The following is a 12,872-nucleotide window of genomic DNA, read 5'->3' on the forward strand; positions in this document are numbered from 1 at the left end:
TAAGAAGGAGTTGAACTTAAGTAATTAGGAAATTTTTAAAACCTAAAAGGTCAACCAGACTTGAGACCAAATGCAAAGTTTTTACAGACTCAAGACTTGTCTCCCGCGTATCTTTTGACCAGAAGGGGGAAGGCAAGAGACAGGAGGAGAGGCAAAACGCTGGGAAATATCCCTGGCCAATGGGGAAGCAGTGGGGCCGACAGGGAATTACTGCCGGGTAGGAGCTCCCGGAGGGGCGCCCTACTGCTGGAGCAGGAGGCCGAGCTCCAAAGCCAAGCTTTCTTTAGGCTGCCGCTCAGATACACCTAAGTGTTTCGGGGGTTATGCGTGGTGCAGTGATGCGTAGCCACCTCCGGCCTCCTGCGGGGACCCCGGGCGGGGGCAGGGTCTGAACCCGCATCGCCTCCAGCCCACGCTCGCAGGGGGCGCACACGTGGTGACCTGCCCGCGGCCGGGTTCCCGGCTCCGGCTCCTCCTCCCTCCAGATCTCGCTCTGTTCTCTGCAGTATCACGTGCAGCCGCGCCGGGTGCAGGATGGCGGCTGCGGCAACAGCGGTGGGTGTCAGGCTCCGGGACTGCTGCAGCCGAGGCGCTGTGCTCCTGCTCTTCTTCTCCCTGTCCCCTCAGCCCCCGGCCGCCGCCGCTTGGCTGCTGGGCCTGCGGCCCGAGGACACCGCTGGAGGCCGCGTGTCCCTGGAAGGGGGCACCCTGCGCGCAGCGGAAGGCACCAGCTTCCTCCTGCGCGTCTATTTCCAGCCCGGGCCCGCGGCGCCGGCGGCGCGGGTGCCCGCACCCACCCTTTCCCCGGGAGAGAACGGCACCGGCGACTGGGCTCCGCGGCTCGTGTTCATCGAGGAGCCCCCGGGAGGTAGCGGCGTGGCGCCCAGTGCCGTCCCCACGCGCCCCCCGGGGCCGCAGCGCTGCCGCGAACAGAGCGACTGGGCGTCCGACGTGGAGGTCCTGGGTCCCCTGCGCCCCGGAGGCGTGGCGGGTTCGGCTTTAGTCCAGGTGCGGGTGCGGGAGCTGCGCAAGGGCGAGGCAGAGAGGGGCGGAGCGGGCGGTGGCGGGAAGCTCTTCTCGCTGTGCGCCTGGGACGGGCGCGCCTGGCACCACCACGGCGCCGCCGGCGGCTTCCTGCTGCGCGTCCGCCCGCGGCTGTACGGTCCTGGCGGGGACCTGCTGACGCCCGCGTGGCTTCGGGCGCTCGGGGCGCTCCTGCTGCTCGCCCTGTCTGCCCTATTCAGCGGCCTGCGCCTGAGCCTGCTCTCGCTGGACCCGGTGGAGTTACGGGTGCTGCGGAACAGTGGCTCGGCCGCAGAGCAGGAGCAGGCGCGCCGCGTGCAGGCCGTGCGCGGCAGGGGGACCCATCTGCTCTGCACCCTGCTCCTGGGCCAAGCCGGAGCCAACGCGGCCCTGGCCGGCTGGCTCTACGCCTCGTTGCCGCCGGGCGTCGGGGGCACTGGAGAAGATGACGGCGAGGCAGGGATTCACTTCCCGTGGCTGCCGGCGCTCGTGTGCACCGGCGCCGTGTTTCTGGGCGCCGAGATCTGCCCCTACTCGGTGTGTTCGCGGCACGGGCTGGCCATCGCCTCGCACAGCGTGTGTCTGACCCGACTCCTGATGGCGGCCGCCTTCCCCGTGTGCTACCCGCTGGGCCGCCTGCTGGACTGGGCGCTGCGACAGGAGATCAGCACCTTCTACACGCGGGAGAAGCTGCTGGAGACGCTACGGGCCGCGGACCCCTACAGCGACCTGGTGAAGGAGGAACTCAACATCATCCAGGGCGCCTTGGAGCTGCGCACCAAGGTGGTGGAGGAGGTGCTGACCCCCCTCGGGGACTGCTTCATGCTGCGCTCGGACGCCGTGCTCGACTTCGCCACGGTCTCGGAGATTCTGCGCAGCGGCTACACTCGCATCCCCGTGTACGAGGGCGATCAGCGGCACAACATTGTGGACATTCTGTTTGTCAAGGACTTGGCCTTCGTGGACCCCGACGACTGCACGCCGCTGCTCACCGTCACTCGCTTCTACAACCGGCCCCTGCACTGCGTCTTCAATGATACCCGGCTGGACACGGTGCTGGAGGAGTTTAAGAAGGGTGAGCAGTGGTCTATCTCCTCTCTCAGCTACTTCCCCCTTCAAAAGTATTCATAAACATGTGAAGTTTCAGGTGTGCAAAGCAACTCTCCTATGATAGCAAAAACTCAAGGAAGGCCCCACCTCTTGGTGGCTATTTTCATTTCACTTTTTCCTACCTTCCTTGCAGATGACTGAGCCCCAGGCTCTAACCTTTTACTTGGCTCACAAGATGCGCTATATGCCTCATTCATTCCCTTTCAGTATTTTTCAGGATCTAACAATTGCCAGGTATTGTGCAGGTTGGACTCGGGATAGTCCTTGGAGATCATTGGGTAGCCCCCCACCCAGTACAGGAGGATCCTCTACAGCCTCCGATAATAAGCAGCCTTCCTTTTAAATTCTTCCCAGGGCTGGAAACTCACAATCTCCCAGGCAAACTAACTCCATTGTTGGACAGCTCCAGCTGCTGATAATGTCTTTCTTACATGGAGCAGAAAGTTATGTCCCAGGAACTTCTCTCTGGGTCCTTTCCATCCTTTGAATCACACAGAGTAGTAAGCCCCAGACACCTTAGTGGTTCTTCTCCCTTATTTAACTTTCCCAATACCCAGGTTGGATTAAAAATGGACCCAGATTAAAAGTTGACTAAGGCATCAAGGTCCTTGTACTTCTGGGAACTGGGGTTCCATGAGAGAGGGTGGATCTGGATGTGAGGAAATATTCTGGTAAAGGGAACCACTAGAAAATTCGCATATACAAATGAATGGGGTTTCCTTCAGAGCAGTCACCACTCCACCCCTATCATGTCTATAGCATATCTACTACCATCTGGGGTTTGCCTTTAGAAACTGTCTTCTGGAGTTGAGTACAATTCACTCAAGAAAAATCAGCCTGGATTCTTTAGGGTCAATCTTCTTGGGATTACACAGTTTGACTGGTTCTCCTAGTTAACCAGAAGAACACTTGATTGTTTTTGAAAATCAAATCCACCTTCAAGAGTCACCATTGAGTGCAGAAGACTATCTCACAGACCCTGAAAACAATTCCAGGAATGAGTTGAGAACAGTGACATGGTGAGAATAAGTGTAGAACCTTCTAGAATGACCATTTTGAAGGAGGCATTCATCTGTACATATGAGTTAGCATGTTTAGTAAAAACAGAACAAAAACATCAATCCCCTGACTTTAGAATCAAGCTTCAAATATAGCTTCCCTGTGGCTAGCAGGACATTTGGCATATCTTGACACATCTTTTTGATTATCAAAAGTTCAGTCTCATTACTTTATCATCACAAGTACTCTTTAGGACCTTCATACAAAGAGAAATCTGGGGTCTTCCTCCTGCCACAATTTTTTTGGACAAATAAAATTGTGTTAAGTATCAAAGTGTAGCCTGAAAAGGGGGGCGGGGGGGAGGAGTTGAAAACCTATTTTCAGTCCTAGCTGTAGACTTCGTGTTGGTATCATGAGAATGAGAGGGAAATGTGTATATATTACAGTTGTTTTAGCCCAGTCTGGGCTGTTGTTTAACCCTTTTCCATCTGTCTCCCCTAAGTCCTTCCCTGACTCGATCCCACTGTACTCCTAGGTTCATCCATCCACTCTTAGAATTATTCATACATTTTGTAAGACTGCTACAGAAGGGAGTCTTGGATCTGGGCATAAAAACTGTGAAAATTTCTATATTAGTTTGCAAGGACTGCCATAACAAAATACCATAAACTGAGTGGCTTAAACAACAGAAGTTTATTTCCTCACAGTTCTGGAATCTGGAAGTCCAAGATCAAGGTGTCGGCAGGTTTGGTTTCTTCTGAGGACTCTCCTTTTGGCTTGCAGATGGCTGCCTTCTCTCTGTGTCCTTTCACGGTCATCCTTCAGTGTGTGTGAGCTCATTCCTGGAATCTCTGTGGTTGTAATCATTTCTTCTTATAAAGACATCAGTCAGGTTGGATTAGGGCCCACCCTATCAGCCTGATTCTAACATAACTATCCCTTAAACGTGATAGTTAAGAGAGAGTGCAGTTAAGATAGTGTCTCATTGTCATGTGCTACTGGAGGATATTTTTCATGAAACTCCTATAAACTCATTCATTCATTCGTTCATTTACTATTTATTGAGTACCTATGGAGTAGGCAATAGGTGAGACAATAACAGTGCCCTTAGAAAGTTAACAGTCTACAAGGGTGTACCATGTCAGAATAAAGACAGTCTTCAGAAGCAGGAATTGTGTCTCACTAACCTTTGTATCCTTCGCACCTTGCACAGTGCCTTGCACATAGTAGGCTGCTCAAAAAAAGTCAGTACTGATCTGAAATGAGCCCTGCTGCAGAATTTCTAAATCTGGTCTGAAAAAGGCTTGTCTGTGTTCTATCAGTAGTCAGTTTGTAGTTAGCTAGATCGCTCAAGAGAAGCTGGGAATTACGGCGCACACCATGCCAACGAAGAGACTTCCACATCCCTTCAGAGCCTTGCTCCTTCCTCAAGGTATGCTCCAGAAACCAGCAGCATGGGCTTCACCTCGGACCTTGTTAGAAATGCAGAATTTCCTACCTCATTTTAAATCCACTGAATGAAAATCTGCATTTTAACAAGCACCCAGGTGACTCATGTGTACATTAGAGCCTGAGAAGCATTGCCTTCAGCGAACCCTTATTAATAGTGATTGGTAGATTTACTTAGAATAAATACAAGGAATAAGTATCAAGTTGAGTGTTCTCTGGCTTCATGCCATATAACACAGTGGTCATTTTCTATACACGTTGTGTTTGCACCATAGGTTAGGAAAGGAAAGCCGAGTTGAACTACTTTTCTTTACCTTTAAAAATAACTTTTAAAGTAAGTCATAAAAGCCCTTCTGTTTCCCTCACTTCTTTGCATCTCAAGTAACTAAACAAACCCCTTAGGAGGTAGGGGAGGAAAATGATAAATAGGAACAATTACCATTAATTGAGCAACAGCTCTGATAGGCACCCTGCCAAGCCCTTTACATACTCAGAATAACCCTCCTGGGTGGACATTATCAACTCCATTTTATACTAAAAGAAGAAACTAAAGCTCAGATCCATTACTTGACTTATTCAACTCCCCACAGTTGATAACTGAATTGTGATTTGAACTAGATCTGCAAGACCCTAAAGCCTGTGCTTTTCCCACTACACCAGTCTCATTCCATCCTCTACCTTAGAACTCCTGCCACCCACAGAGTTCAAATCCAGCCTTTCACCTCTGGCTTGCTGCCTCTGGCTGATTTACCTCTAGTTTTCATAGGTTAGAAATGGAGCTTTTATAATTACAGTGATTGCTAACATGTATATTGCATTTTACAAAACATTTCTACCTATCTTCTCTTATCTGATCCATAAAACAACTCTGCAGTTACAGGTGAGGAACCCAAGACCCAGAAAGGTTACTTGGCCTATCTAAGACCATCACTAAGCTAGTATTCCAAGGCCCAGATTCAAACCCAGGTCATGTGACTCCGAAGGTCTTACCCATATGGGATTTTACCTCTTTACTTCTTATGAGCTCCAGGTCTTTAGAAATGGGGAAAAGGAAAAAGGTCTTTCTAGCTAGCATGCTAGCTTTACTAAAAGGAACAGTATTTCTCCCTACTGGACTGTGAGCTCCTTAAGGGCAGACAATGAATCTTACTTATTTTGTATTCTCAGGACAAGCACAGCGGCCACCATAACAAGGGGATGAATAGAATATTTATTGAATGAATGGTTTTAAGTAGCTAATTTCTACTGTATTTTTTATGTTTGAGTGAGATGAACCCAAAGTATAGGATAATTAGTGTTGTTCCATTGACCATAACCAACCTCTCCTCTTCCCAGATTCTCTACCCGAGTCAGCAGCACCACTGCCCTGCCGGTCTCCCAGGCGAGAAAGCTCCCCTTCACCCCACACCCTCATCCTACTAATCACTGATTTGTCTGTTGAGTTGCCATCGACTAGGTGACTTCAACAACAGACGTTTATTTTCTCACTGTTTAGAGGCCAGAAGTCCAAGATCAAGGTTCCACCTGATTCAGTTTCTGGTGAGGGCTCTCTCCCTGGCTTCTCAGGACATCTTCACATGGCCTTTCCTCAGTACGTGTATACAAAGAGAGCGAGCTCTGGTCTCTTCCTCGTATAGCAAGTCCTGTTGGCTTAGGGCCCCACCCTTAGGATCTTATCTAACTTAAATGATTTCCTCAGAGGCCCCACTGGGGGGAGGGGGGTTAGTGCTTCAACATATGAATTTGGGTCGGGGGAGAGAGACATTCAGTCCATAACAATGACTGAAGTCTGCCAAAAATTTGCCAAAATTGCATCAAAAATATTTCTTGTATCTATATATGGTATAGTCCACTCTTTCATTCAGCTGAGTCATTGAATTTATTGAAGAAACAGTTGCTGTGTATCTGTTGTTTCGGCATGATGGAGAACATACAACAGTCCTGTCTGCATAGGGCTTTCATTCCAATGGGAGAGACGAAAATTAAAGAAATGAGATAGTGATTAAGAGCATAAGCTTTGCTGCCAGACTGCCCGAACTGCATCCTGGCCTCGGGACAGTTACTTAACTGCCTGTTTTGTTAGCTATAAAATGAGGATAATAACAGTATTTACTTATAGGGCTGGTTGAAATAATAAGATACTTTTGCATTATACTGCTTATTTAGTAATTGTCATTATAAATGCTAAATAAATGTTCGCTAAGATTCTTAAATATAAGCACAAACCTATTACTCTTTTGTGCAAATGCCTCCTAAGAAATTTTGCTTCTTCTAATTTTTGTCTCCCTCCAATCTGTCCTCTCCCTTGCCACTAGAATAATCTCCGGTGACGTCATCCCCTGCACAAAACGCTTCTGCTCTCCCCCCACTGCCTGCAGGATGAAGTCAAAGCTGTGCTCTCCTGACCTGCTCCCTGCCTTCCCCTCCAGGCTCATCCCTCACCACTCCCTACCTCAGCTCCCTGCTCGGGCAGCATTGAATTTCACAGCCACACGGCTATTGCCTCTGTCCCTTTCCCCATGCTGTCCTCTTTCTCAGGAACATGCATTGCCTGATTAATCCCTGCTCCAGCTCCTCTGGGAAGCTTCTGTAAAGCCCAGTTTGAGCCAACTTAATTGTCCCATATCTCTCTTATTGAATTAACAGGTCGCATGATTGGTTTTGCTTATTAGTGCTGCACACCCACAGAACAAGCCAGAGACTATCCTATCTGTCTTTGTAGCTGTAACACCTAACAACGGATAGGGCACATGATAAGTTTTCAGTAAGTGCTTGCTGAATGACTAAATGAGTAACTGAAGGAGTTAAACTTTAACAGAAAGGATCTGTACAGCTCTGTAGTAAATGCATCATTAATGATCTCCAGCCAATCATTGTGGGCCATGCAGGACAAAGGCACATTTTAAGTGTTAGAAGAAAAGTGTTGTATATATGGTTTCTCCACTTTTTTAGTACATCTATTTATTGTAACAATTATTGATCCCTTGTTGTGTTGAAAGCACTGTGCTAAGAGTTGGATGTATGAGAAACAGTCCCTGCTCCCAAAGAGCCTACAGCCTGGTAGGAGAAGAGTGTTCCCCTTTGAAAAGCAGGAGGCAGGCTGGACTCACCTTTCTCCCCACCCCCCACTTCAACAACATTGCAATTCACAAGTCATGTTTCAGCATGTAGCATGTGGATAAGACAGACCTGTATATAAATCATTAACACAAAAGTGATACAACAGAAATATAAAGATGCAATGAGAGCATGGAGAAGAGAGTGACTATGGTTAGGTTTTTGGCTTTTATAAAATTTTTACTGAAGTTTGTAAGTTTCTGTACTACATATTCAGTATAGAAAACTGAAAAGTATAGAACGGTAGACAAAGCATGGAAATCACCTGAAGGTAATCATCCCACTATCCTGAAATAATAACTCCTAATATTTTGTCATATTAAAAAATATAGCACCCATAGTAACCTTAATCAAATTCTTAAAAAGAAAATAAAGAGAAAAATCCATGGTCTTGCCTTCTTCCATTAATAAAATATCCCATTCTAATCCCAAGAGTGATTTTTTTATATGGTGATAATTATTTTCACTGTAGTCTCCTTGGGAGTGAGTCCCATAATTTGGGAAGACTGATTTATAAAATGGAGCCCTAAAGATTTGTTGAACTTAATTTCTACAGTTTACTCTGTTTATTAGACTGTTTTTAGGAGAAAACCAACCGTATACAGAGAACAGGGAGAAGGAATAAAGATTCGTTCTGAAGTCAGTGGCCTCTGGGTGCTATTGCTCTAATGTTTAACAGTTAAACAACTTGGCTCTGCCGGGTTAGTAACACCATCTTCCTAAACAAAACACCTCATAATGCGTATAATGTTGGATTATTCTATCTATAGACCATCATGGCTGTAAAATAGCTTATTGCAGTTTTCATACTCAGTCTTTGTTCATTCATTCATTGATTCATTCATTTATTTAGTAAATATTAAACTTCCGCTTTAGACCAGGCACTGTACTAGGCCCTGGGAATACAGTGGTGAACAAGACAGACATAGTGGAGCTAAAAAGGTATCCTCTTCAATCTTTGGTTCTACCGCATGTGATCTGTTGCTTAAAAGACGATCCAGCTAGCCAATAAACGCTCCTGGCATAGACACACAATGTAACATTTTCACTGAGGAATAATCTGGTTCAAAAGTCAGTGTTTTGCTTTATCACTCCAAATTGTGATGTGATACTTTAGCAGGAAGAATAATCATCCCATTGCTTAATTCTATAAAAAGCTGCCAAAACATTAGTGCTACATTTTTTTGTCTTTCGTAAAATAAAAAATTATTTTCACTCAAAGTTCTATTTCACCAATATAATTAGATGTAATAGGTTTAAAAACATGTTAAACATTGCTAAATAATAATTAGTAGAATTTAGAATGTTTACCTTCTAAACAGTAATTAGAGCAAACGGTAAACAAAGCATAGCCCATCATGTACAGGGAGGCAGAACAAAAATAAACAACAAAAAGTAGAAATAATTAGATATACGAGGTGTTAAATTGCTGATTTATATTTCTTTCTGTAGACATTTTTATTATGATTATGTGATATTGTTCTGAAATAATTTGTTCTCAGCCTGGCAAAAGAAATATGAGGTAACAATAGAATCTGAGCTGGAAGGGGCACTGAAAAACCTGACCGAGAGTCTAATTCACGCTTTCATTTTTAGATTTAGTTATCTTTTCCAGCATGTAACAGCCTTCATTGTCAGACTTTTTATCTAATCTAAATCCCACAGGCTGCGGTTAAATTCCATTTCCTCGTTTTATCATCCTTGGTGAGTCCTCTCTTATTTGAAGAATATAGTAGCTCATCTCAATTCCATTTTTTAACAACAAATACATTGGGTTGTGTTTCTGGACCCCTTAAAGCATTTGGGTATCAAGGCGGGGGGTGGTATCTGTGGATGTTCCTAATACTTTCTTAAACTGTTTTACCTCTAGGCCCAATAAGACCTTTCATAACAACTCTTCCAATTCTCTTTATTGTCTGCTGTCTCTTCCTTTCCAAATTGGGATTCTTCTCAATTCATTCTTCTTTCCTTTCTCCCTCCCTACCTCCCTTCCAACCCCCCTCTTCACCTTCCTTCCTTCCTTCCTCCCTCCCTCCCTCTCTCCCTCCTTCCCTCCCTTCCTTCCAAATGACATTATTCTGTGTCAGGCCTCCTGCCCTCCTGGGGCTTGCCATGCAGTAGAAAGATCTACATTAACCAATAAATAATTACAAGTGGTAACAAGTGATTTGAAGAAAAGGTAGAGGGAGGCATGAGAGCATATAATAGGGGCCCTGACCTGGTCTTGTGGGGAAGGATAGACTCCTCCCCCTCCCCAAGTGATATTTGAGCTGAATCCTAAAGGGTGGCAAGAAGGAGTTTCCCAGAGGAAGAGCTTTCCGGGGGAAGGGGGCAGACGTGCAAAGGCTTTGAGGAAAGGGGGCAGTGTGGCTGTCATGTGGGTTCCTGGGCCATTTAATATCCGTTAGGGAAAGTGCCACCTCTGCCAGCCAACCTTCCCTCTAACCCTAGTGACTGTGTGGACAGCCGAGTTCAGGAACATTCACTGAGGGCATGGCTACCAGGGCTCTGGGAGATGGACGCAGATTTAAATATGGGAAAGAGCCTGCCCTCCAGGAGCCTGAAAGGAGGAAGGTCCCTGATGGAAAGGGTACCGGGCAGCCTGGCAGGTAGGCAAGGGCATCCAGACATCTGTGGGGTAGGCAGAAGGGAGAAATTCCCTGGGAGGATCTGGGAAAATTCTCTGAGGAGAAGGATTTTGACAAACAATTATGAAGGGAAAGGGCATTCCAGCTGAGGCAGGAGACTAAACTAGAAGAATAAAGGCAGAAAAGAAGCGGACGCCACATTTGAATGCTGGAATCTTAATGCTTTTCTTCGAGTAAAATGGGGAACTAGGCAGAATGAGATATTTGTCAAACATAATTTCTGTTCTCTCCAAAGGCCAAAGCTATATATTTTAACCATTTTTGGTGGTGATATTTCTAAAATGTTTTATGCCCATTCCTGCCTTCCTTAGGAAAGGATCCTAAATATAACCTAATCTTTTCTTGATGACGCAGGAGGGTGGTCATGCGAATGTAGTTATTTTATGCTGTGTTATAAAGCCATTTGTTGTCTATTTTTTTCTGTCCCCTGGTTATCAGCTGCTAGTTCTCTTTGAGTCGGCCTCGAGCCAACCCCTCCCCCCACCTCACTCATCACAAAACCACTCTTTCTGTGTGTCTTTCAGAGCCTCTATTTACTGAGAAATCAAGTAAATATATGTGTTGGGAATTGTGTGCCTGGTATACAATAAGCTCCAATAAATATTAGTTGAATAAATGATTAATTAGGCTTTGACTGGGAGCCTAGGGCATGGGGTTGGTGTATGGACCTGGGGTAGCTCCTTCTGGGACCAGATTTAAAGCTGTGAAAAGTCAGATCTCCAGATAATGGGTCGTTACTCTGCTAATTTTGCAGTGTTGCTTAGCAAGCCAAACTGCCAACCAGCTCAGATCCTAGTGACTAACAACTATTTTTTCATGCCCTGGTAATACTGGTTACCATGGTGTTCTGGGTGACACAGTTGGCTTTTTTATAATTGCCTTTAGGGGCGCCTGGGTGGCTCAGTTGTTAAGCGACTGCCTTCGGCTCAGGTCATGATCCCAGGGTCCTGGGTTCGAGCCCCACATCGGGCTCCCTGCTCAGCGGGAAGCCTGCTTCTCCCTCTCCCGCTCCCCCTGCTTGTGTTCCCTCTCTCGCTGTGTCTCTCTCTGTCAAATAAATAAAATCTTAAAAAAAAAAAAATATATATATATATATATATATATATATATATGTAATTGCCTTTAGTGGCTCAAGAAATTTTTTTGTGAGAAGTGTATTGATTATTCTATTTTGGATGAAGTAGAGCAAGGTAATTACTACAAAGTATAGCCTTTTTTCATAAACTAGAGAAAAGTACTGTTTTGTTTTTCCAAATCAAGGTGGTTGCTACAGGACTGGTAGGGACGGTAACATTTTTGTGTTTCTCTTCCTGATCTGATAGAAAGTAATTTGATTTGTTTGTATAGATAAAAAAAAAAAAATCTAGCATGTGTCAAGACATCTTTTTCTCATCTTATTCCAATGGAATTCTTCAATATTAACATATAAATTGTGTGCCTGGTATTGAGTTCACAACCCTTTGTAAATGCTAGAGACTTACAACTGTCAGCACTGTTAAAATTCTGGTATACATCACAAAGAATCATCCTGTAAAGCCAAACTGTTTTTGTAGCCGAGGACTGTTTAGACTTCTAAAAGTAGAGAATTTTAGGGGTGCCTTTGTGGCTCAGTCGGTTAAGCGTCTGACTCTTGATTTCGGCTCAGATCATGATCTCAGGCGTGGAGCCTGCTTAAGATTCTCCCTCTCCCCCTCTGCACCCCCCTCTAAAAAAAAAATAATAGAGAATTTTAGGACCTTGGAGGTCACCTGGTCCCATCCTTTAATTTTAAGGTGGAGGAAACTGAGGCCCAGAAAAGACAAATAATAAAAATAGCAATGATAATCCCTTATAGTTAATCTTTACATTTGCAAAGAACTTTCCCAAACAGTTAACTCCTTTTGCACCACCATGCATGTGAAGTCAGTAGCATTTTTTCCCTTTTCGTATATGAGGCACCTGCGATCTGGAGACATGAGTGTCCTGCTCAGTGTTAGTGACTGAGGCAGAATCAGAGGCCACATCTGTGACTTGCTGCCTCAGGCCATGGAGCCACAGGCACTGAGTCCTAGACACCTGGGCTCAGATCCCGGCTTCTTTGTTTACTAGCTGTGTACTAGGGCAGGTGACTCTACCACTCTGACTGAGGCTTATCTCCCTTCCCAAAATGGGAATAATGATACTACATGGTAAGTTTACTGCAAAGGCTAAAGATAATGCCTCTACTACACCACATTCAAGACACTCCACCATTTGCCTTCTACCTTATTGATCTAATGACACAAATTGTATCTAGTTAGTCAGTTAGTTTAACAAGTGCTTTCTCTGATCCAACCCATGTAAATGTGACTGGACATAATGAACAGAAGTGAGAGCTGTTTACTTTGGACAAGTGATTATTTCTCTGAGTCTCCGTTTTCTCATTCATATATTAATAATACCAATCCCCATTTGGCAGAGATATGATGAAGACTAGAGGTTAATGTGTGCACCCTCTGAACAATAGGTATGGCAATTACCCCTAGGGCAGAAACTGGAAAATGGGGT

General features: G+C 45.5%; 1 protein-coding gene across 1 annotated transcript in view; it reads left to right on the forward strand.

Moving 5' to 3' along the window:
- Positions 1-203: 203 nt before the first annotated feature.
- Positions 204-12,872, forward strand: part of CNNM1 (cyclin and CBS domain divalent metal cation transport mediator 1) — a 59,513-nt gene continuing 46,844 nt past the window's right edge. The window contains exon 1 of the mRNA XM_045878589.3: positions 204-2,098. Coding sequence (XP_045734545.1) covers positions 535-2,098 — 1,564 coding nt within the window. The 5' untranslated portion in view covers positions 204-534. The remainder of the gene's footprint in view (positions 2,099-12,872) is intronic.

Source organism: Mirounga angustirostris, unplaced genomic scaffold, assembly GCF_029215605.1.
Source record: "Mirounga angustirostris isolate CCGP_5_RB_7025 unplaced genomic scaffold, mMirAng1.0.hap1 SCAF_6, whole genome shotgun sequence".
NCBI lineage: Eukaryota > Metazoa > Chordata > Mammalia > Carnivora > Phocidae > Mirounga > Mirounga angustirostris.